We start from the raw sequence: 26,205 nt of genomic DNA, 5'->3' as shown, positions 1-26,205 counted from the left end.
GGCAATTTCATACAAAATTCCAAATTTCTCAATTCTCTTAACAATGGGACCACCTGGCAACAAGAGGGCAGCCAGCCTACAGACAGGTAATGCACTCTCCAAGGCCGCAGTCTGTACCACTCCCCAGTGCTCTCCCACACATTCACTTTTATTTATTATCCAGTGATCCTTGGAATTGAGGAAACCCATGTGAAACTAAAATCTATTTGCATTTGACCAATTGGTATTTAAGTCCATAAAAAAAGTTTGTTTTAAAAATAGTTTAAACATTCTTCTTACGACTTTTGAAAAAAATAGCATGTTGATTTGTTCAATAAACAAATTGTAAACTTTAGTTTTGCTCAAACTGAATGATGACAAGTTCTGCATTGAAGAAAGCCTAGCTTTATAAATGTTTACAACATTACATGATTATAAAGTACTTTGCAATAAAAACTGCTAAAGGTATACATGAAAGTAGTATTTGAAAATTTAGGCTATATGGGCAACTCTTCCTAATTACCTGAGGATGTATAGGATCAGAGAAGCTCCAGAAAAGAATCAGTGATGGCTGCAGCAATAATTTACCAGAAAAGTGAACTCTGTCTTCAAAAGAAAGTCGCACGGCCACCGACACAGCTATTAGCCCTGATTGAAACACATGTAGAAATTAAAGTTGGCAACAACTATACATGGAGAGGTGTCTCTAGCTTTTGCTTTTCTACACAGCCACTCTTCATTTTCACTTTGTCCATAGGAGACCAAGAGTTTTCTTAGAGCTCTGTTGGCTAATGTGGTTGCCACTAGTTACATGTCACTTATTTAGCACTTGAAATCTGGCTGGTCCAAACTGACATGTACTGTTAGTATAAAATATACAGGGGACTCAGAAGATTTTGGAAGAAAAGAAAATCTTGTTTTGTTTCTTTTTTGTGAGGAAAGGGCTAGTGGAGGGTGAAAGGAGGAAGAAAGAGGACAAATACCTCTCCTTCCATGTTTCCACCTTTGCACAACCCTACCTACCTCCCTTGGCTGCTGAGCTCTATAAAGGAGGTACATTTCCTCTTTTGTCTAGTAATCAGAAAGGCAGTGTTAGGAGGAAGAAATTTAGCTTTGGGAGAGCAATAGGCCCAAGCCAAACCCAGACTCTGCCTATGCCACCTGGGTGACCTGGGCAAGTCACTTCCCTGAGTTGAGCTTGGGTCTTTTTGTTGTGAAACAGAGATGATGACAGGTGTGTGTCCTACAGGGTTGTTGGGAGGACACCTGACAGTGAAGATGTGGAAAGCACATGGCAGGTACCTAGTGAGCACAGAGCAAAGGGAAGGTGTCTTATTGACATTGAGCTAGTTTGCAATTTTACATATGAAAGCAACAGACAATTTCAGTGTTATCACAAAACGGAATCCCCATCATTTCCATCTCACCATAGATAGTTGGATGCCATGAGACACAGGTAATCATTTTCTCCGTTGGGCTATGAAGGTCGGTAAAGGACTGGTACTCTTTCAGGTGGGTATCAGTCTTGTCCCCAAAGGTGCCTTCTTCTTCTGCGAGGTGTTTCCAGTCATCAATAAATGTGTTCGTGATTTCATTTTGCTGCAGGGCTATTTCAACACTAATTTGTAAAAATAAAAAGCAATTAAGATACTGGATTTTAGTATCCACTAATGTGACTATCTTAGCAACTCCTTCTCCTTCCTTTATACTGAACAAAAAATAATAATTCTCAATTATATTTGGTAATAATGATTAATCTCATGTGAAATAAATGACTTAAGAGAAAAAAAATCATGGTGGCATGTTACTCAGAACTTCGAGCAACTTCATGATCTGCCTCAGTTTCCAAGCCAAGGCTGTACTCTCTCCAGGTCAATGCCTGAGCATGCAGCTGCAGGGATGGCTGGGCCTGGCCAGTCCTCCTTGTGCAGCACTCCCACAGCAGGCATCTTTGCTCTGGAGCTCCTGCTGGGTAGGCTGAGAATTTGTCTGATGCTCTACCTTCCTAGTCCTGTCTCCCACTCCTTTATTTTTCACAGTGTAATCCTCAGTAAACTTCTGCCTCTAACTTGATGTCATTTGCTTCCTGGAAAGCCCCAACTGTCACAAATGGCAATTTTCTTAGGCATATTCTGTACTAAATGATCACTTATCCTAAACAGGATAGCCCCAATACATACGTAATTCAAAACAACAAATAAGAGATTCCGAACAAAGGAAGAATTGGAGTTTAGAAGTGTGTGCGTGTGTGTCTGTGTGTGTGTGTGTGTTTGTAGTTTTAGTTGTCACAATGCCTGGGAGGTGCTACTGTGTTTAATTCCATTACCAAACCTCCTGCAATGCATGAGACAGTCCCCAAAATGAAAAAGTAGCCTGCTAAAAATACTAATATTGTTCCTTTAAGATACCATCTGAGTGCTAGGATCATTTGCTAATAGTTAAGGACCTTGGTTTGACAGGCTCCTGCCTTAAAACAGTTCCTATGATAATGATTGTCCCTCTTTATGCTTAGGTCTGAAAGCTCTGCATACTCCCAAAGTCGCTGAGAGCCCTCCCACAATTAGAATGCCACCCAAGGTTTTGCCCTAATGATCAAAACTGTAAACTTCTTGGTTTTATATAGGTGTGGTAAGCTGAAAAAGTGGTTCTCAATTATGAATTTCTTAAAATAAGAAAAAACCCTTTAGATAGTTCAATATAAACAGTAAAAATAGATACTCCTAAAATATAAGAAAGGGCACCATTTGATACCCCTGTCATTGATCATTACACTACCAGTCATTGCCTAATTGAGTCCTCTCTTGGTTAAATTCTTCTTGTACTTCATCTTTCAAAATAGACCCCTTTCCTAAGACCTGGCCACTTAAAGTGTGGTCCAGTGACCACCAACATGACCTGGGGCTGTTAGAAATGCAGAGTCACAGGCTCCACCCCAGACTTACTGAGTCAGAGCCTGCATTTTAACAAGAGTCCTCAGGTGATTCATAAGCACATTGAACACTGAATAACCCTGTGTAGAGGACTGTCGAGACTTAAACAGTTTCCAGTAGAAGCATTAGTAAGCATTTTCCAAATCATATTTCTTTCTGGTTAAGCCTAAATGAGAAAGGAATTCTCATGAGAAAAGTTAAAGACGTGGCTTTCGCTCTGGTTTCCTGATTCTACCTCCTCAGCCAGAATGGGGAAGTAATTCAAACAGAAGAAGTGAAAACACATCTTTCTTCTGGTTTCCGGTTTCTTGCTTTCCTGGAACCATGTGGCTCCTGAGAGTAACACATTGGAGGCTGGCAAAACTGTTGTCTAGGAATTTTAACTCTGAAAGGAAGGTTTCTTAGTTGTTTTGTGAATCCCCCTGAAGTTCCTCTCTCTTGTCTCATGTCATTGCCTTCTTTTCAAATAATGCTTCCCTTAAGTTTGTTTTAGATAAAATTTTGTGAGAAAGAAATTTCCCATTTCTAAAAGGGCTTTCTTCCAGAACAAAATCAGACTTACCTTAATTAAAAACTACTGAATAAACCTTAAGCAGTTTTAAAGCTGGAAGTTACATTTGCAGTGATATAAACATGGGTTTCTTATTTATTCTTGGCCAGTGCTATTATAATTCCTGTGCCAATTTTCCTCTTTCTTCTTATAGATCTGACTTCTCCTTCCCACATCTCAGGGAGGGAATCATAAAGTTGTCCACTATTCTTTTCTTTATAAGCATGGCAATTCAGAGGAAAGAATAAAAGTCCAGGTCTAAAGATAATATACAGTGTGGATTTATTTTGAACATTTTTTATTACCTCAATATCTAGTTTTCTCTGGATATTGATTATATGTAAACAAACTTCTCATTTTTATTGTTCTTACAGGAAAAATTATAATGACTACTAAATTTTGATAAGGGGAGGGGGAAACTCAGGTTTTCTTATTTCTACCTCATTGCCCATATAGGAAAAATTATAGCATCCTTCCTGTGAATGAGTGGCAAATAATGTTCTCTCTGAATCATTAACTGAATTTTTGAGCCAGAGTCTCCCTTGGCATAGGTAACAACTTTGAAAGTTGTTGGAATTTTCAGGATATTTAGTGCAGTCTGAAAGAACCAATGACATTTCTTAAAAATAAAAAAGCTTCACTTGGGCTATATATGAACTTGACTACCAAGTTTTTAATTTTGGAAAGAAACAGAAACCAGCCTATCGAATATAACTGACAGACTTGTCCTCCATTGGATCCACTTCTCTAAACTCTAGTATCAGCTTGATGAGAACTTGTCAAGTTGCTTCTCTGGTTTAGAAGCCCCAGAACTCTACCCAGGGTCCTACTAACAGCTTAGGGGGCATTTTGAAGATGCTTCTCTTTCAAAGCCAGTAAGAGTGCAGGAACACAGGAATTGGTGATAAGAGGGAAATGTCCAAAAAGACATTTGAATTCAGGTTCTCATCTACAAAGATATTTTTGCAAATACTTATCATCATCATAACGTCCACAGCATTCTCCTCATCCTACAAAAAGTTAATGAAGAAGAGGAGTTAGGAGTGGAGAAAAAGACTTACATAAAAGTAACCGTGGTAAATACAAGTAATTGTTAATTTGCAATTAGGAAAACATTCTCACACACTCAACTCTTCACACTGTTTGATGTGGCCTTAGCTTGAGAGGGCTAAGATGTTGCATAGCAATAGAAAGGAAAGAAATACTGAATCTGTAGAATGTGTCATACCTGACAACTGTCTTCATACTTTTTATCTAGATACCATATATGGGATTGTTTATTTGGACCTGTTATTCTATGTAAACATATACATTTTATGTTTTATTTTTAAAATGTATAATATGCAATTTTTTACCTTATGGATGCATTGTTAAGAAAATCAACCAAAGGCTTTGATTGTTTGAGTGTCTCTTTTTCCTCTTCTGAGAATTCTCTTGGATAATATTGCGTAGTAGCATTTTTAGGATATGTCCTAATATATTAAAAGAAAATTCAATACCAAAGATTAGGTCAAAGAAGAGCAAATATGGGCCACAACAGGTCAAAAGTGTGTCTCTGTGACGATGTTAGGATATTATTTTATTTTATATTTAAATTATATACATTGAATTTTCTTTATCCTAGACAACTGATATTGACCACTATTCAAAGTCTACATTAATTTTTCTCCAACATAATCAAAAAGATCTTATTTTTGTAAAATTTGTATTTAGAAATCATTTCAAACTTACAGAAAAGTTGTAAGAAGGGTATAAAGAATTCCCATACACCCTTCACCCAGATTCATCAATTATTAATGTTTTGCTATCTTTGTCGTTCTCTCTATCTCTTCATTAAGTCAGTGTCCACTTCACCCCATCGTGGGACATTTGGCAATGTCGAGAAACACTTTTGGTTGTCACAACCTAGACATGTTACCGGTGTCTAGTGCATAGAGCCCAGGAATGCTGTTAAACACCCTACAAAGCACAAGACAGCCTTCCCTCAAAGAGAATTATCCAGCCCCAAATGTCAATTGTGTTGAGGTTGAGAAACTCTGCTCTAAACATACAAAACCAGGAATAAGATACATTTCAGCAGTGATGGTGGCAGGAAGACTTGCTCCATCTAGTATGCTCTTAGTGGCCTCTGTATGTGAACACGTCATATGGCATTGTATCTTTGGGCTTTATTGTCAGTCTCAAGTACTAGACTGGGTGAGCCCTTGATCTCGGCATGTGGAGCTTGGAAAAGTCACATGGCACAATCATTAAGAGTGTGGACTCTGGTGACTGGCTGCCTGGCTTTGAAGCCCGCTTCTATCATTTACTAGCTATGTGACCCTTGAGCTAATTATCTAACCTTCTGTACCTGTTTTCTCATCTATAAATGAAATTCTTAAAGTAGCTAGTTCATAGTGTCATTGTAAGGATTGAATGTGTTGATACATGCAAAACTTTAAAAACAGTGCCTACCACATTTTAAGTGCTCAACAAAATACTATGTAGTATTTGTGTTTGTTGAACAAATGTCAGTACAACGCAGAATGTCTCTGTGAGAGATAATATATTAAATGGAGAGTAATCAGACAAAGCGGTAAAGGGAGTTTTGAGTATGTTTACTAGAATAATTCATTTTTTTTCCTTGTTTAGGTCAGTATCCATAGCAGAAGGAAGAGTGGTAGAAAGAAATAATATTAGTATTGGAACCAGAGAGACCTGGGTTCAAATCTCAGCTTCGCCTTTTAATTTCTACTCTCTAGACAGGGTTAAGTAAAAAAAAAAAAGCTGGGTGCGGTGGCTCATGCCTGTAATTCCAGCACTTTGGGAGGCCGAGATGGGCGGATCACGAGGTCAGGAGATCGAGACCATCCTGGCTAACATGGTGAAACCCCGTCTCTAATAAAAGACACAAAAAATTAGCCAGGTGTGGTGGTGGGCGCCTGTAGTCTCAGTTACTTGGGAGGCTGAGGCAGGAGAATGGCATGAACCTGGGAGGTGGAGCTTGCAGTGAACCAAGATTGCGCCACTGCACTCCAGCCTGGGCAACAGGGTGAGACTCTGTCTCAAAAAAAAAAAAAAAGATATGTTTTTGGTGGTTTTATCAAAGTAGCAACATGCCTAAGAGTCACTCTTACTTTCAAAATATGATTTGTTTTGTTGTTTTTCAGCAAAACTATTCATTATTGCTTCAGGTTTAAATTATGCCCAAAACATTGGGCTTTCATTTTTAACCTCTTTTTGCTTCAGTTTCTCTATTTGTAAAATGGGGACAGTGCCTACCTCAGACAGCAGTTGTGAGGATTGAGTTGATGTGTGTAAAAGCACTTAGAAGAATGCCTGGTATGTGGTGGGAACACTAGGCATTTGCTTTCACTGTCATTCTTCGAACTTCATCTTTGATTTTTCTTGACTCCCTCCAATATAATCACATATCCTACCTTCTCCACCTCGTAACAGCTACCCTTCCTAATTTCCTGCTTGAAGTACCAGCCTTCTCCCAGTCATCTAGGTTTAAACCATTTGAGTTCCTTTTAATTCTTTGAAAAAACTTTTTTTTTTCATTTTGTGGGTCAAGATCTCCCTTATTTCTCATCTGTTTACTCCTTCTACTTAGGAACACTGCCACTATTATTATTATCCGTCTGTATTCTGAGTCTACCTACTGAGTCTACCCTGGCTGACTCATTCTTGGGACTTGTCTGTACCCTAGTAGGAACATAAAATAAATCTCTGGCTGGCTTGACTTAGAAATTTGTCTCAAAATTCAAGTTCCTTTGGTACTAATATCACCTCTCTCCTTCCTCTCTTGCACTCACTTCTTGATATTTATGGATGTCAGATGTCCTCCTTCCCTGCCAGGACTTGACTACCAGTTCTTGCCTTTCTCTTTACCTCCTCTTGTTTTGGCCTGTCTGTTCATCTTCTTCTCTTGTTTCTGACTCATTTCTTGGCCCAACCTTTGGAGTCTGTATATATGTGCCCTGACTTTAACATTGCATTTTCATGGCTTTTAACCTGTTAGTTCACATAGATCTGAAAAGTATCTTCTGTATTGCATTCCATGTTGCTGAGCCCTGCTTCTCCTGGTCATGACCTGTCTTATTGTATATTTCATAGCTCTTCACTTAACAGTGAATTCAAATCTGTCATCATTCTGTACATTCTTCCTTACCTATATCCTTTTCTTCCTGTTTTCCCTCTTCCATTCCTTTTTCCCCACCATTTAATAAATATATGCCAGGAACTGTCCTAGGAGTTGGGAACATAGCAGTAAACAAAATATACAAAGTTTTTATCTCACAGAGCTTAAATTCCAAGGGCAGAGTGAGGAGAAGAGAGACAATAAAAAACACAAATCAAGTGATTATAGCACAATGGAGAAAAATAGAGTAAGGGGATAGATGGTAATGGAGTTGTTACTTTTTTTTTTTTTTTTTTTTTTTTTTTTTTTTGAGATGGAGTCTCGCTCTGTTGCCAGGCTAGAGTGTAGTGGCACGATCTCGGCTCACTGCAACCTCTGCCTCGCGGGTTCAAGCAATTCTCCTGCCTCAGCCTCCCAAGTACCTGGGATTACAGGCACAGGCCACCACGCCCGGCTAATTTTTGTATTTTTAGTAGAGATGGGGTTTCACCATGTTGGTCAGGATGGTCTCGATCTCTTGACCTCATGATCCACCCACCTCAGCCTCCCAAAGTGTTGGGATTACAGGCGTGAGCCACGGCGCCCAGCTGAGTTATTGCTTTTATATAGGAGTGTCAGGGAATGCCTCATTTGAGCAGAGATCTGAATGAAGGAGGGAATAAACACAAGGGAAGAGCATTCTATGTAAAGGACTTGTAAGCGTAAACACATCATGTATGAGTATGCATGGTAAATCAAGGAATGAAGAAGCCAGTGTGGCTGGATGGATGAGCAGGGAGAACTGTGGGAAATTAGGGCAGAGGGGTAAAGGGATCTAGATCATATGAAGCATCGTAGGTTCCTTTGGGATGACAGGCCATTGGAAGGTTTTGATCAGTGACATGATCTGACTTGCATTTTAATAGGATTACCAGGGCTTCTCTATGGAGAATAGAATGCAGGAGAGAAAGGATGGATAGAGGAAGTCCACTTAGAAGGAATTATAGTAATCCAAGCAGGAGATGATGATGAATGGTCTAAGGTAATAGCAGTGGGTAAATTTTGAAGATAGACCCAACAAAATCCAAGGCTTTTGGTCTGAGTAATTAGAAGAATATCATTACCATTTACAGAGAGGAGGAAGATTCAGCATGGGCAGAGGCAGGAAGAGGTGGAACCGCAGGTATTCTGGGAACTGGAAGCAACTCATAGGGCTGGCACACAGAGAGCTTGTTCAGGAACAAGGGATGATGGGGCTGGAGAGGCAGACAGTGCCTCGTCATGGAGGAAGGAGAACCTCATATGCCATCCTAAGGGCTCTGGATGGATGTATTTTTTAAGTGATGGAAGCCAGAGAAGAAACCTAGACAATGAAGTAACACCATCTGATTTGATGTTTAAGAATGATGACTTAGGAGGTAGAACAGAGCAATGAGGGGCAATTGTAATATGCCAGATGACAGATGACCAGCACTGTCATGATTAACAGCATCACTCATTTTCCTACTCCAGCCTTTACAATCTTCTATACTTGTATCTCATTTTCCTGTTATGATTTTTAAAGGCATTATTGAATATAATTAGATCTTCCTGAATTGAATTACTCTGTGGAGATCTATGTGTCATCATCATTAATCCATTTCTATTTATTATAAAGAGCTCTCAAAATAATAATGGATGTTATCAGATTTTACTGTAACTGGCTCTAAAATTACATACACCCATCACATACTTACCATTTTGTCTGAGTGCTTATGTCCTTTATTTGGGGGATTACTTGCATGCCAACATCTTTTTCAAGTTGTTTAAGGGTAAAATTTTTATCTGGGTAGGCTGTACATTCAATATAGGCATCTTTTACACTGGAAGCATTCTGGTCACTGAACTTAATTGGTGCACCAAATTCACTTCGTTTTCGAGAAATCATATATGTAATCTGTAACACATGTAAACAGTAAAGGTAACACAATGAAGTCCCTGAAGAAAAACTGATGTATAGGCAATGTTGGTACTCTGCCCAGATCCGTTCATAGCCCTTTGTGCACTTTCTGTGAGTGCCTCCAGCTTTGTGTGCTTTCCATTCGCACAAGCAGCACCTGCTCCTCCTCTTTGGAGGGCTGCTCTAGGGCTATCAGGACCACTTTGCCAGCAGGTGCAAAGAACAGGAAGTAACTAGTAGTTTCATCTTGACTAATGGTAGACTGGCAGGAGGGATACATAAATCCTTCTCCTTGGCTTCTGTTTGGAACAACTCTGAGGTATAATTTACACTCCAGAATTCCTCTCCGGGTTTGGCTGAAGCCTTCCCTCTGCAGACTTTTGCCAGAGAGTGCAGCCTGGCAGGGTTTCCTCCATATCCCTGTTCAGCTGCTTGTCGTGTTCTCTTCTGGAGCACTTTCCTAATAAACCACTCACACACAATTCCCCCTCACAGGAGTTCCTTTGAGAGGGAATGCCACTATATTAGCTTCCTACAGCTGCCATAACCAAATACTACAAATGGGGTGGCCTAAAACAACAGAAACTTATTCTCTTACAGTTGTGGAGGGTAGAAGTTTGAAACTGAAGAGTTTGAGGGTTGTTTCCTTCTGAAGGCTCTGAGGGAGAATCTGTTCCATTTCTCTCCTGGCTTCTGGTGACAGCCAGCAATCCTTGTGTTCCTTGGTTTGTGTATCCATCTTTCGAGCCTCTGCCTGCTTCTTTACATGCCATTCTCCTTCTTTGTCATTCCCATAGCCATCTTATCACAAGGACACCAGTCGTATTGGATTGGGGCCTACCCTACTCCAGTATGACCTCATCTTAAATAGTTATACTTGCAATGACACTATTTCCAGATAGAATCACATTCTAGGGTGCTGGAGGTTAGAAGTTCAATATACCATTTTTTGGAGACAAAATTCAACCCATAACACCCACTTAAGACAATGACCATTCTTCTGTAAAAGCAAACCAAAACAACACACCAAAAACTATGCCTCCACAGCAAACACAGTAAACCTTATGAATTCCTCAGGAGTAAGGGTTGTTCAGCTATAGGGAGGTAATGATTACAGATCATATTTAACCCTCTAACCTGCTTTGTAGATTCCGTAACTGATTCTTCCTCAATTTCTTTTTCACTGCCCAAAGAAACCCATGGTTTAGAGACAGGTGGTTTATAAATATACACATCTTCAGGAATATATTCTTTATATTCCTCTTGTTCTTCTGATACTTCTGGGGGCTAAAGTAAAATAAATAGCATTCTACAATATATGCCCAAGTTTAGGTTATAGCTATATGTATATATTTTGCAATAAACTTTACTTTTATATAAATTCATTAAGTACTGTCTTACTTTTTTTTTGTCAGTTCATACTTTTGAATTATGAAAAGGAAACAAAGCAAAAGACAGGAAAAAGAAAAAGAGATCTCAGGAATACAGAAAGAAGAAAAAGACAGTAGACAAGAAGATATATATATATACACACACACAACTCTACATATAGATGTGTATATATATACATACACACACACACTGCTGCTTTATTTGTAACAGTAAAAAAAAAATCAACCAAATGAATATCAATAGAGGAATGGATTGATGACACTGTGGTAGAACCATAAAATAAAATTCCATAGAGCAGTTATAATGAACAAATTTTATCTACATATATATGGTATCTAAATATACTGATACTTATAGATCCTAGAATTTTATAATTTGGTGAAAAATGAAGTTGCAGACTGAGTATAAAAATGACACAATTTTTATGTGAATGCTAAGTTAATAAGACTATAAAATCTATTATTTGTGGAACATAAATATATGGTAAAAGTATAAAACCACAGACAAGAACAGTATGTAACAATTTAGAATAATGGTTCCTCATAGGGAGGAGTGAAGAAAATGGAATTAGGGAGGATACGAGAGGGAGTGGAATATTGTCTGTAATTTTTATTTATTTTGTTAAAAAGTTTCAAAGTAAATATAAAAATTAATATTTTAAAATTCTGGATAATGAAGTGTAGATATTTGTTATACTACTCTCTAGTTTTTTCTATACATTTAAAATATTTCATAACAATAAGAAATTAAAAACAGAACAGCAATCATAAAAATAAAATTAAAAATGTTAAGGCTAAATGAAAGATGATTTTTAATTGTAAACTGTTAGCTTTTATTTATTTTTTTCTTTTTGAGACAGGGTCTCGCTCTGTCACCCAGGCTGGAGTGCAGAGACATGATCATGACTCACTGCAACCTCCACCTTTCCGGCCCAAGTGATCCACCCATCTCAGCTTCCCAAGTAGCTGGGACTACAGGCACAAGCTACCATGCCTAGCTAATATTTTTATATTTTGTGGTGGCAGGGTCTTGCTATGTTGCTCAGGCTCATCTGGAACTCCAGGCCTCAAGTGACCCCGCCTCAGCCTCCCAAAGTGCTGGGATTACAGGCATGAGCCACTGTGCCTAGCCTAGATATTTTTTAATTATATGGTTTCCCTTTATTCTTATTGCTTATTGGACAGCCACACAAACCTCTCTGTCATCCTCAAACAATTTAACCAAACCTCCCAAATTGCTTCCTTCAATTTGACCAAACAGGGATGGAAGATCAGAAAGAGAGTCTCGTACATCTGTTACCTTTCTTGCACACCTTGAACACAGGGCTTTACCTATATGAATCCTCATGAAAGCCCAGGAAATGTGCAATAATGGTGTCACTGTTTTACAGATGAGAGGCTCAGTAACTTACTCAAAGTCATGGAGATGGCAAGAAGAGAACTAGGAAAGCGGTACTCCAGATTCACTGTTTCCTCTCTCACGAGGTCAACGAAGGGCAAATCTGTTACCCTGAGATACTTGATTTAGTTCATCCCCCATTTACTACTTACTTATTCTAGGTGCCAGAACCTGATCTGGGTCCCAAAGAAACCAAACTGAACAAGAATAATAATCACTACGTTTAGGAATCCTTGAGAGGTACTGCTTCCGCTTCCTTCTGCTAATCAACAAATTGCCCAGCCTGGGCAACATAGTGAGACCTCATCTCTACAAAAAATAAACAAAATTAGCTGGACATGGTGGTGCATGCCTGTAGTCCCAGCTACTTGGGGGGCTGAGGTGGGAGGACCACTTGGGCCTGGGAGGTTCACGTTGCAGTGACCATGATTGTGCCACTGCACTCCAGCCTGGGTGACAGAGCAAGAGCCTGTCTCAAAAACAAACACAACCACAACAAAAACAAACAAATTACAAGGCCTTCGGGTTTGCTCACATTTAAATAGTTTTCTTTGCCCTCTTCAGTTCCAATAAGATAAAAGTTAAGTCCATATTTGAAGTCTTTGTCATAAACAAGCAGAAGCTCATTTCCAGGATATTCCTACAAAAATATAATTGAGAGAGGAAGTTAATATTCAGTGGTCACTCGGTTTATTTTGACGCCAACACAAAATTCATATTTCTCTAATCAACCAATTATAGAAGATAACCATTGCGCTAATCTATGGCTGATAACATCAAATTGCAAAATTATTTTATTAACTTTAAAAAGCTCTTAAAAATATAATGCATCCAGGGAAATTTACATGCACTTTTACTTCTAACGGGAAAAAATTTTTAAAAAAGCAGTTTTTGTTTGGTATTGTGCTCTGTAGCATGCTTAGAGATAAATCAGAACCAAAATTATGAATTAAACAATTAAAGCAGAAAATAAGGATAGATTCATACTCTAGTTAAAACTGGGCAAAGGTGGAGCACGGTGGCTCATGCCTACAATCCTAGCATTTTGGAAGGCCAAGGCGGGCAGATCACTTGAGCTCAGGAGTCCGACCCCAGCCTGGGCAACGAGGCAAAACCCTGTCTCGACAAAAACAACAATTAGTCGGGCATGGTGGCCTGTGCCTGTGGTCCCAGTTGCTCAGGAGGCTGAGATGGGAGGACTGCTTGAACCTGGGAGGCAGAGGTTGCAGTGAACCATGATTGCGTGTTTAGCCTGGGAGACAGGAGTGAAACCGTGTCTCAAAAAACAAAACAAAACAAAACAAAACAAAAACTGGGCAAGGATGAGCTTTTCTGGGTATGGGATTAGATAACAAGTCATTGATGGAATTTTGCTTTTCACAGAGGATCATCAAACAGGATTCCCAAGCAGGGGTGGGCAAGCTAGCACTTGCCCAAAGCAATGGGGCCAGATTTGAACCAACAACCTCTCCAACTTTTGTTATTATGTACCAGGAACTTCTTGAGGTAGGACTGAAAATAAAGAGGGACATTGTGCTTACCTGGACAATTTTTTTGACTGGGTGGAAATCAGATACTGCAGCTCTGTTGCGCAGGTCCTCAAAAATATCCTCTTTATTGATAAGCTTATAAGGTTGTTCATCTGTGATATCTTCATCTATTCGGCAGTTAAATATTTCCTGGGTCTTGGTGGTTAATACTAAAGGATAAATTTCTGGATGACCTAGGAAAGACAAAGTGGAATTTGAACATTAAATATGACCACTTAAAATATTAACATTAGAAAACATGCAATTGCTTGGTTTTAATAATGATCTTGGTTAAAATTGTAAGACTTTAAAATTATTGTTCCTGTATTTATAGTAAATATATCCATTATTTTTTAAATGCCAAAAACATTTTTAAAAAAGAAGAAAATAACAAGGCCCATAATACTACATCTCAAGGAGAAAAACCTCTATTAATATTTTGCTTAGTTTGGCTGGATATGAAATTCTGGGTTGAAAATTCTTTTCTAATTGGCTAGCCATAAGTAGAAAGCTGAAACTGGATCCTTTCCTTACTCCTTATACGAAAATTAATTCAAAATGGATTAGACACTTAAATGTTAGAAATAAAAACTTAAAAACCCTAGAAGAAAACCTAGGTAATACCATTCAGGACATAGGCATGGGCAAAGACTTCATGTCTAAGACACCAAAAGCAATGGCAACAAAAGCCAAAATTGACAAATGGGATCTAATTAAACTAAAGAGCTTCTGCACAGCAAAAGAAACTACCATCAGAGTGAACAGGCAACCTACAGAACAGGAGAAAATTTTTGCAATCTACTCATCTGACAAAGGGCTAATATCCAGAACCTACAAAGAACTCAAACAAATTTATGAGAAAAAAACAACCCCATCAAAAAGTGGGCAAAGGATATGAACAGACATTTCTCAAAAGAAGACATGCATACAGCCAGCAGACACATGAAAAAATGCTCATCATCACTGGCCATCAGAGCAATGCAAATCAAACCACAATGAGATACCATCTCACACCAGTTAGAATGGCAATCATTAAAAATCAGGAAACAACAGGTGCTGGAGAGGATGTGGAGAAATAGGAACACTTTTACACGGTTGGTGGGATTGTAAACTGGTTCAACCATTGTGGAAAACAGTATGGCGATTCCTCAAGGATCTAGAACTAGAAATACCATATGACCCAGCCATCCCATTACTGGGGATATACCCAAAGGATTATAAATCATGCTGCTATAAAGACACATGCACACGTATGTTTATTGCGGCACTATTCACAATAGCAAAGACTTGGAATCAACCCAAATGTTCATCAGTGACAGACTGGATTAAGAAAATGTGGCACATATACACCATGGAACACTATGCAGCCATAAAAAAGGATGAGTTCGTGTCCTTTGTAGGGACATGGATGCAGCTGGAAACCATCATTCTCAGCAAACTATTGCAAGAACAGAAAACCAAACACCGCATATTCTCACTCATAGGTGGGAATTGAACAATGAGATCACTTGGACTCTGGAAGGGGAACATCACACACCGGGGCCTATTATGGGGAGGGGGTAGGGGGGAGGGATGGCATTGGGAGTTATACCTGATGTAAATGATGAGTTGATAGGTGCTGATGAGTTGATGGGTGCAGCACACCAACATGGCACAAGTATACATATGTAACAAACCTGCACGTTGTGCACATGTACCCTAGAACTTAAAGTATAATAAAAAAGTATATATATATATATATATATATATTTTGCGTTATTTTCTTCTAGTCACTCCATATATACCTCATATGAACTTCTAAATACTGCTTTTAATATTTACCATTATGTCACAAGTATTTTACAATAATATTAAGTAATCTGTCTAAAACATTATTTTAGATGAATTGAATTCTATAGCATAATTTTAAAACATTCTCGTGTTGGTAAGCATTCTAATTTCTTTTCTTGCTTGTTTCCAATTATTGTAAATAATCCTATAAATATGTAGTTTTTAAATTTTTATTGCATTTCAAATTATTTTCTTGGGATAGATTTAAAAAGTGAAATTATTGGTTGGAAGGTATGACCACTTGTTTAGGCTTTCAGCCTGTATTGCTTTCCTAAAACACCCCAACCTCACCCTCTCCCCTGCTGCTCTCTCTTACCAGGTGACTGGCTTTCTATTTCACAGAGAAAACAGGGTCTGAATAGCACTGAATCCTGCCGGGTCCTGCAGCCCTGCCCACCTGCTAATTAAAACGGGCACCACCTTTCTGCCCTTATGCATTCAGAGGACCTGCCCTCCTCAGCCGCCAGGGCCCCATAAACTATTCCTTTCCTTTCAGCTTTTCTTACTTCCATGCCACTTTCCCCCAGCATGCAGATTTGCTCAATGGTCTCTCATTTTAAAGAAACCTTCCCTTAGGGCTGATCAAGGCAGGCGGATCACGAGGTCAGGAGATCGAGACCATCTTGGCTAATACAGTGAAACCCCATCTCTACTAAAAATACAAAAAATTAGCCAGGCATGGTGGCATGTGCCTGTAGTCCCAGCTACTCGGGAGGCTGAGGCAGGAGAATGGCGTGAACCTGGGAGGTGGAGGTTGCAGTGAGCCGAGATCACACCACCGCACTCCAGCCTGGGGGATAGAGCGAGACTCCATAGAAAAGAAAGAGAAGAGAAGAGAAGAGAAGAGAAGAGAAGAGAAGAGAAGAGAAATTTTCCCTTGAGCCTTGAGCCTATATAGGGATCTCTCTTTAGGGCTTCTCTTTTTCACAGTCAAACTTACTATTACTCAATTCCTCACGTTTTTCAAATAGTGACTTCTTGGTTGTATTAACAAACCCTTGGACACAGGAAAGTGGGCAGGGAATCCCTTTACTCCCATCTGGCTGCCAGTCCCAGTATTGCTCTCAGAAGAAGAGAGAGGAGAGGTTCAAGAGGCTTCCATCCCTGGTCTTCCCATGCCTTCTTCGCACCCCAGGCCAGTCCTCAGCAGCAGCATGCCCCAGGAGGGTGGACACTAGAGGACAAAGGAGCATTTTGCCTGCTGCCCTCCCCTTTCTCAAGCCTTCTTCCTATTTTCTTATCTTTCGTATCACTATCATCAGCCACACAGTCTCAGCTCTGCATCTGCCCCCAGGACTCTCTCTCCAGCTCCCAGGATCCACTCCCATCTCCTCCAGCACCCACGCCCCTGGATGTCAGGCCATCCTCCCTCCAACTGCTCAACAGATGTGCCAGCAAGGGGGAAAGTGTCTGTGGCCTCTCATGTTGGAATTTTGAGCTTATTTTCAAATAGAAATATTTTCCCCCACCCCAGGGGCTCTATGGTACAATAATTCAGGTAATTTGGAGGTTTTAAATAACTATGCATAACACTGATTATATGTGAAAGTATATTTCTAACTGCAGTCAGTTGGCCTGACATTGGGAATTCAAGTTGTTCATGAATGAAGGACAAATTATACACTTTTATCTCCCTCAAAAGACTAACCATAACACCTGGCACCTATGAGATGCTCAGTAAGTAACTGTTGACTTGATTCAAATCAAGTGCTCCTCTGCAAACAGACTGCATTTGTGTATCGAATGTGTAACAAAAGTTCTATAGTTCTGCCTGAGAAAACCACAAGGTGGGACTGTGAGACTCACACTGTGCTAGTGTAGAAAAGAAGGCAGCTGTCCCTCATAAACAGAGGCATTCAGGAAGACCAGAAAGCTTTCTACCATCCACGACACTGGAAAGACAGCACCAAAGATTGTTTTCTATGTTATCTGCCCCTACTAAACACACACTTCAAATTCTCCTGGCTTGATATATTTCACACACACACAAAATGATCCTTTCACACTAATTGGACTTTTTCAAGGCAACTCTACTATAGGATCTAACATTCCTTTATCTAGGAGTCAGTAAAACTAGTGGACTATTTCTGGTTCAAGTTGGCAATCAGTGATAACTGCAGATAACTGGCAGCCAACAGATCACACAAAACTTCTATAGTCCAATACCATCACACCCCATCACCATGAGAACCAAACCAGGGCAAGGCCTGATGCTTCTGGCCACCCCACAGGGTCACCAGCCAAATACTATAAAACAACTGCTTGGGTAGGCTTTGAGGCACACACTGAGGCACAGCACCACAGGCTACAGCAATGAGGCTACTGTGATCAGCAATGAGATGGGCTCACTGGAGCCTTGAGATGAGTGGGAGGCTGGTTGCTCCAAGGAGTGTGAGACAAGTGTTGGTGCAGAGAAGGCCCCTTCAGGGCCTTCTGAAGCTGACTGAGGCCAGGAGTGCCAATCACAAGGACAATGTCTGCGAGGGCACTTCTATGGTGCACCTACTGCTGCCAGGGACAGTTTTAAGCACTTTATGTGTATTATTAACTCATTTAGTCTTCACAACAACATTCAGAGGTGGTTACTATAATTGTCTCCATTTTTTTAGCCAAGAAAACTGAGGGCCACAGAGTTCAATAACATGGCCGAGGTCAGCCTCTGGGGAGTTGAAAGTGGTGGTACTGGGATCAAAACCAAGGTCCCTGAACTCTACTATGCTATGCTTTCTCTCTAATGAGTGGACACAAAAGAGCCACGGAGAAGGTCCTGCTTCTCCACACATAGACACGGAGGGAACGGAGATGACGTTCCATAGGATCCAGTGAATGGCAGCTATTCACCTAGCAGGAACCAAAGGCAGACTCAAGTTCTACACAATTCATGCCTCAGAATCTTATTGTGTGCACACAATAGAAGACTATGCAATATAAATCATAGGTTACACATATATTGTCCTACATAACAAGTGTTATTTAAAATAACCCTCATACATTTCAACTGTACATTTTTTTTTTAAACATCTTGGTTGCTATCTATTTTTAAAAACAGCTTTGCTGAGTTATAATTGACAAATGATAAACTGCATACAATATGTACAATTTGATAAATATCTGCACATACCCCATGAAGCCATTACCACTGTCAAGATAAAGAACATACCCATAAGACCCAAATGTTTCCTCCTGCCCCTGCCTTCCAATACACCTCCTTCATCCCCAAGTAACCCCAAGTAACCACTAAGCTGTTTTCTTGTCACTGTAGATTAGTTTGCTTTTTTCTGGAATATTTATAAATGTACTCTTTTTGTTTATCTTCTTTCACTTAGCATAATTATTTTGAGATTCATTCATATTGTTGAATGTAGCAATGGATCATTCCATTGCTGGCAAGTATTCCATAAAAGAAAAAAATCTTTAAGATTTTAAAAAAGAAAATCTTAAGAAAGCTTTAAGATTTCTTGGGATTTTGGCTGTGGGTGTCATATCTGGGAAATCTTTGCCAACTCCAAGGTCACAAAGATTTTCTCCTATGTTTTCTTCTAGAAGTTTTAGAATATCTGGTTTTACTTTTAGGTCTATGATTCATTTTGAGTTAATTTTTGTATATGGTGTGATGTATGGATTGAGTTCACTTTCTCACTTATAACTATCTAACTGTTCTAGCATCATTTGTTGGAAAGACTATCCCTTCTCCACTGAATTACCTTTGGATCTTTGATGAAAATCAATTGACCATGAACATGTGGTCTATTTTTGGACTCTATTCTCATGGATTAATCTATTTATCTGTCTTTATAGTGTCTTTTTATAGTAAAAAGAGTTAATATGAACCTACTTTGTGACAGCCCTATGTAAGGAAATGTGCATGTACTACTAATTTAATTTCCACATCAATCTTATGAGGTAGATAGTCCATCTTGCTTTTCAGATGAAGAAGCAGAGGCTCAGGGAGGTGAAGTCATCTGTGGCCATACAGTCACTAAATGACTTTAAGTCATAAGTTTATGACTTAAACCAGGTCTGTCTAATTTCAAAGCCTGTGCTATTAACCACTTGTGGCAAACACAATAATGTCCCCCTAATATGTTCGTGTCTAATTCCTGAAACTTGTTAATATGGTTTTGCGTGTCCCCACCCAAATCTCATCTTGAATAATTCCCATGTGCAGTAGGAGGGGCCCAGTGGGAGGTAATTGAATCATGGGGGCAGGTCTTTCCTGTGCTGTTCTCATGATAGTGAATAAGTCTCACAAGACCTGATGGTTTTATAAAGGGAAGTTTTCCTATACATGCTCTCTTGCCTGCTGCCATGTAAGATGTGACTTTGCTCCTCATTCACCTTCCGCGATGATTGTGAAGCCTCCCCAGCCATGTAGAACTGTGAGTCAATTAAACCTCTTTTTTCAAATAAATTACCCAGTCTCAGGTATGTCTTTATTAGAAGCATGAGAACAGACTAATACACTTCTGTATTGTTACCTTACATAAGAAAAGGGACTTGTAGATATAATTATGTTAAGGATCTTTACTTTGTGTTGTTTTTGTTTTTATGTTCTTTTTATTTATTTATTTTTCATTTTTTTAAACATTTATCCCAGATGTTGAAGGTTAAGGATTTTGAGGTAGGGAGATGATTGGGCCTTTGAGATTGGCCCAGTGTAATCCCAGGGGGCCTTACAAGAGGGCGACAGGAGGATCAAAGTCAAGGAAGGAGATGTGACAAGGAAAACAGATGTTATAGAGAATGATTCAAAGATGCTATGCTGCTGGCTTTGAAGTGGAAGGAAGGGGCCAGGAGTCAATAAATACAGTGGCCTCTAGAAGCTGAAAAAGGCAAGGAAACATATTCACCCCTCAGGGCCTCCAGAGATAATCAGCCCTGCTGACACCTTGACATTAGCCCAGTGAAAGTAATTTCGGACTCTTGATTTCCAGAACTGTTAAATAATAAATTTATATTGTTTAAGCCACTAAGTTTGTGGCAATTTGTTACAGCAGCAATAGGCAACTCGTATACCACTAAGTCATATTATAATTTGGACACATTATTTAACATTTGGGAGTCACAGAGCACCTTCATGTCTGTAATGGCCATGATAATGCCTACTTTATAGAGCTAAGGCAATGAGAAGAGTGGGCCTGGCACAAAGTCATTGCTCCACAAATATTAGCTATGTGTAAAAATTATATTTATTCTCCTGAAACCTCTGGGCATTGCCCTGTTAGGCCCTTAAGACTGACAGTTTTTTAATTAGCCTATTGATACCTTGGTTCCTTCTTAGAAAAAGGGATCTCAGTTTCTTGGAGCATGACAGCCATCAGCCCTGAGTAACAGTTGGCAAGGTCAGGGCCCCACCGTAAGGAAGTCAGAGGGGTCCTGATGCTACCTGAGGGGAGTCTGGGAGTAGAGACAGGCTTGAGGAGAAGGGGATGCTAACTCAAAACCTACACTTGTCTCACCATAAAGGTCTGAGGTTAGTTTTTCCTTTCCCTTAAGCAAACATATTCCTAATTTTCAGTTCATTTACTTTCAATGAATACATCTCAAACCATGCCCCTTTATCAGGTTCACAGATTTTCTTACCAGTCAATGCATTTAGTCAAGAAATATTTACTGAGCACCCACTATGTGAAAAGCATGGTGTTACTGCCAGGGTATCCAATCTAGACAGAGAGACAGATATTAAATAATAAAGTACACTCATAGATACAAATCGTGGGCTGGGCATGGTAGCTCACACCTGTAATCCCAGCACTTTGGGAGGCCAAGTCAAGAGGATCCCTTGAGCCCAGGAGTTCAAGACAGTCTGGGCAACATAATGAGAACCCATCTCTAAGAAAAAAGAAGAGAAAAAATAAAAAACAAAAATAAACAAATACAAATTGTAATAAGTGCTATTTGGGAGAAAACAGGCTGAGAGACGGAACTAAGAAGGGTAGCTGTGGTGGTCTATTTAGACAGGAACAAGAGACAACACAACTCATTCACTCATTCATTTATTCAATAATGAGTTATAGTGCTGTTTGCCATGATTTGGCCATGAGTTCAGTGTTAGGGATCAACAGTATACATTACATAAGGAGTATTTAAACAGAAATACACATAAAACAAGGTTATATATTGACTAGTTAATGAAAATGTGACCAGAGGCTCACAGGAACCTAACCTTGTGTTTCCCCTAGGAGTAATAGTTCAGTATTGGCTAATTCAGTATTCAAAGGGACTGTATAGATTCCGTGAACAAGAATTGACTGTACTTTAACTTCAGAATTTTAAGTGCTATGAAAGCAATTAAACAAGGTAATAGGTGACACAGAGGTCAAGGAACATCTCTTCAGGAAGTGAGATAGTGGTCTAGATCTCAACGATAAGAAAGAGGAAGTTGCATAAAGGGAAGATCTAGCTAGGCATCAGGGGCAGCAAAAGCAATGGCCCTGAGGCTGGAATAAATTTGGAACCTTCTGTGCTAAGCAAGGCTGATGGGCTGTAGGTTGGCAAAGAGGAAGAGGAAGCAAGATCAGGACCACTTGAGCACAGGAGTCAGGACCACTGTAAGGTGTGCCCAATTGCAAAGAAAGACCATGGGGGAGTTTAAGCAAGAAACACGAGTTTAAGCATGGTCAGGCTGCTGTGTGCCCAGTGGACTGAAGGAGACTGAGTGGAAGCAGTGATACCAATTAGAAACCTCGGGAACTAATCGATGGGAGGAGTGTGGGGAGGTTTGACTAAGGTTGCAGATGCGAAGATAATGCGAAGCAGATGGGTTTGAGATATATTTTAAAAGAGGTGGAATTCACAGAAGTTGGGGTGGTTTGGAAGGGGTAGGGGGGTGTGGAGGGAGAGAGAGAAAGAAATTAAAGACGACTCCCGTGTTTCACTAACTCAATAAATATTTATCGGGCAGCATATTCTGCCGCAGGCACTGTGCTGGGTGCTGATAACAGAGCCACTGACATTAGCTGACATTTTCCCACTTTTTCCCCACCTCCACACTCCACACCTCTGCCCCTCTCTACTGCCCTGACCCAGGTCATCACCATCTTTTCCCTGGATTATTGGAAAAACTTCCTAACTAGTCTCTTTGCTTCAGTCCTTGCTCCTGCAGTTTACTTCACAGTAGCCAGGACGACCTGACCCTTTAAAAACATGTCAGATGGAGTCACTCTTTGATTAAATATTACCAATATTTCCTCATCCCATATGATTAAAAGACAAAATCTTTACAGTGGACTACAGAGCTTTTAAGTCTTCCTCCTTGTCCCCCTCATTGTCTCCTTTCTGTTTCTAAAAGTGAAGTGTGTCATCTAAGTCAACTCGAAGAGAGAGGTTCCCCCTCCATCCCACCAAAATAAGTTTTGTTATAATAAGATTACTTAGCCTTTACATGTAGGAACAACATTAGGTTAGTTGTCTAAGTTCTAGTTATTTGCTTAAAAACCAGCCTCTTTCCTTGAAATAGTGGCATCTTAGCGTGAAGTACAGATAACTACCTATGAGCAAAAGTTTGAAAAAATACTTATCTGATAAAAGTCTTAAGCTGCAGACTTTACAACTTATAGTTATAAAAGGCCTTTCAATAATCATATAATGAATTTTTAATGAACTGCTTGGTCCAAGTTTGTTTCTTAGTTTGAAATTCTCTACTCTTATTTTTTCTTTAAAAAATTTTTCATTTTATATTTTAATTAGAGTGGTATCATTTTAGCCCATGTACATTTTGATTGATCACTTCAGTTTGCAGTATTCCTGCTTGCTTACTGCATAATTAAAATATTATAAAACTGAGGACGTAAGTTGTAAATTATGTTTCCACTTACCCATGCTCTCCATATTTACTGGTTCCATGTCTTCACTAGCTAGAATATAATAAAAAGAAGTCAAATTTACATTTTTGAATCAAATACATCTCAGTTTATTATAGTCTTTTTTTCTTTTTCTTTTGAGATGGACTCTCGCTCTGTCACCCAGGCTGAAGTGCAGTGGCACGATCTCGGCTCACTGCAACCTCCACCTCTGGGGTTCAAGTGATTCTCCTGCCTCAGCCTCCTGAGTAGCTGGGATTACGGGTGTGCGCCACCACGCCCGGCTAATTTTTGTTTTTTTAGTAGAGACGGGGTGTCACCATGTTGGTCAGGTTGGTCTCGAACTCCTGACCTCATGATCCACCCGCCTTGGCCTCCCAAAGTGCTGGGATTACAGGCATGAACCACTGTGCCCGGCCAGTTTATTATAATCTTTACCAAACCTCAAAACACAAAATATAAGTGCAAACATACAATGAAGAGTTAAACTATCTTGTGAATAATTAGAGAAAATCTGAATAATTGTCTTTCACACTGTTATCTCTTAGTGATATGTTTACTACAGCATTCATTATATAGCATTTAATTGGTATCATAATGAAATTAGTCAAAAGACTAATCCATAAGAATGAATCTCCATATATCTTATTCCTCATTCATTTGACTTTATGACACAGGAATATTTTATTTAATTTGATATGTAAAACCATAATCATTTTGCTTCTAATATATATACAAATACTCCACAAAAAAATCCCATTCAATGAAGAAATAATCCTACCAGCTAATATTGGTTTTGGGCTTTTTTTGCGACGTGATGACTTTTTCTTTTGTTTTGGAGCCATGGTTCTGGCTTGGGCTGCATAAAGAGATGATATTATTAGTAAATTATTACAGTTTGCACACAACTTACAATTTCAAATACTAAACATTATCATTTAATAAACATAAGAATATGTTTTCTTCATAAGAATATGTTTTCTAAGTTTTACCCTGGGCTAAATCAACCTGTATCTTCCTAGAACGGGTGATCTGTGACAAAGGTTTATTGCAACAACAATCTTACTGATGAGATCTTACTGTTCTGGTGGAGCCATTCAGCTGAAGCACACTGTGGTGACCTGCCAGAACAAAGTCTCAGCCACAGGTCCTGCCGTGGAAGCACAACAGAGGACTTGGCTTCCCTACATCTCACTGAAATTCCCATCCCAGGTAGCTGCTCTGTGCTACCTTTTGCTGGGCTTCCCAACAGGTAGTCCAGCTACAAAGACAAGATAGGCCACTGGGAGTGATAGGCCCACAACATGCATATGCATATATAATTTTTAAATTAACGTAATTGAGATCATACTTTTGTCTTAGGATGTGAACACATAACCACTAAGGCCTTATTTGGGCTATCAGAGAGAATGCCTCCAAAAGTTTTCCATGGAACTGCTCATCAATTTTGACAGGATACAACACTGGCCAAGGTCACCACCATGACATCAAATCCTTGTCATCTCCGCCATGCTCACGCTTGTCCTGTTCTGTTTAAATGGTTAGGAGTGTGACTGCAGGAGCCTGGTCAGCAGAGTTTTTAAACAGGCTCTACTTTTTCCAGCTGAGTGACCATGGGCAAATTACTTACCTTCTCTAAGTCTCAGTTTATTCATCTATTTAATGGGGATAATAATAAAATCTACCCCACAAGGTGACTGTGAAGACTTAATGAAATAAGGTGTCGTCAGTCAACTCAACCATCTCTGACTGGTTTGCGTCACTTTAACAAATCAACACAGACTATTATTTCATAGCCCATGGTCAAAATATCAAAGTTTTATTTTATTCCTACACACTCGATCACAAAATCTTGTCCAAAGTGTGGATGTGAGTGTGTCTGTGTTTATGTGTAAACATCTTCCCTTTAGATTTTCTCTTATGTATTTTTTAAATAATAAAAATAATAGCTCACATTTGTGAAGTGCTTACTATGTGCCAAGCACAGTTCCAAGTACTTTACATGTATTTTTAATTTAATCTTAAACACATTAAAACATTTTTATTGACATATAATCGTTGTACATATGATATTTTGATACATGTATACAATGTATAATGGTCAAATCAGCAACTGGGATTATCCATCACCTGAAACATTTATCTTTGTGTTGGGAACATTACAATTCTTCTAGCAATTTTGAAATATGCAATGAATTATTTCCTACTGTACTACTGAATACTAGATAACCACATTTTATTATTACTATTACCTTCATCTCCATTTTATAATGAGAAAACGGGGCCCCAAGAGGTTCAGGTGACTCTCCTGAAGGGACACAGAGCTCAGTGGGCACTGGTGTCAGGCTGTGACCCCAAGCAGCCTGGCTCTAACAGCCACATTCTTACCCTCTGTACTAGATGATCCCTTGGATTTCAGTGATAACTGCTGTGCTTCATTGCAAATGAAACTATTTTAAATCATTGTCTTTACCCAGGAAGGCAGGATTTTTTTTTTTTTTTTTTTTTTTTTTTTGAGACAGAGTCTCACTCTGTCGCCCAGGCTGGAGTGCAGTGGCGCAGACTCAGCTCACTGCAACCTCCGCTTCCTGGGTTCAAGCAATTCTCCTGCCTCAGCCTCCCAAGTAGCTGGGACTAAAGGCGTGTGCCAGCATGCCCGGCTAATTTTTGTATTTTTAGTAGAGATGGGGTTTCACCATATTGGCCAGGCTGCTCTCGAACTCCTGACCTGGTGATCCACCAGCCTCGGCCTCC

The 26,205-nt window shown here is 39.5% G+C and overlaps 1 protein-coding gene across 1 annotated transcript in view; it reads right to left on the bottom strand.

Annotated features, from left to right (window-relative positions):
- The window catches only part of WDR63 (WD repeat domain 63), a 73,686-nt gene that overhangs the window by 39,104 nt on the left and 8,377 nt on the right, over window positions 1-26,205 (bottom strand). The window contains exons 2-10 of the mRNA XM_030912985.1: window positions 24,233-24,310; window positions 23,467-23,505; window positions 13,832-14,013; window positions 12,826-12,930; window positions 10,638-10,787; window positions 9,298-9,497; window positions 4,815-4,931; window positions 1,407-1,597; window positions 503-627 (exon numbers count right to left, since the gene is read on the bottom strand). Coding sequence (XP_030768845.1) covers window positions 503-627; window positions 1,407-1,597; window positions 4,815-4,931; window positions 9,298-9,497; window positions 10,638-10,787; window positions 12,826-12,930; window positions 13,832-14,013; window positions 23,467-23,505; window positions 24,233-24,296 — 1,173 coding nt within the window. The 5' untranslated portion in view covers window positions 24,297-24,310. The remainder of the gene's footprint in view (window positions 1-502; window positions 628-1,406; window positions 1,598-4,814; window positions 4,932-9,297; window positions 9,498-10,637; window positions 10,788-12,825; window positions 12,931-13,831; window positions 14,014-23,466; window positions 23,506-24,232; window positions 24,311-26,205) is intronic.

Source organism: Rhinopithecus roxellana, chromosome 12, assembly GCF_007565055.1.
Source record: "Rhinopithecus roxellana isolate Shanxi Qingling chromosome 12, ASM756505v1, whole genome shotgun sequence".
NCBI lineage: Eukaryota > Metazoa > Chordata > Mammalia > Primates > Cercopithecidae > Rhinopithecus > Rhinopithecus roxellana.
Note: the sequence above shows the minus strand (reverse complement) of the source record. Positions and strands in the feature narration are given on the sequence as shown.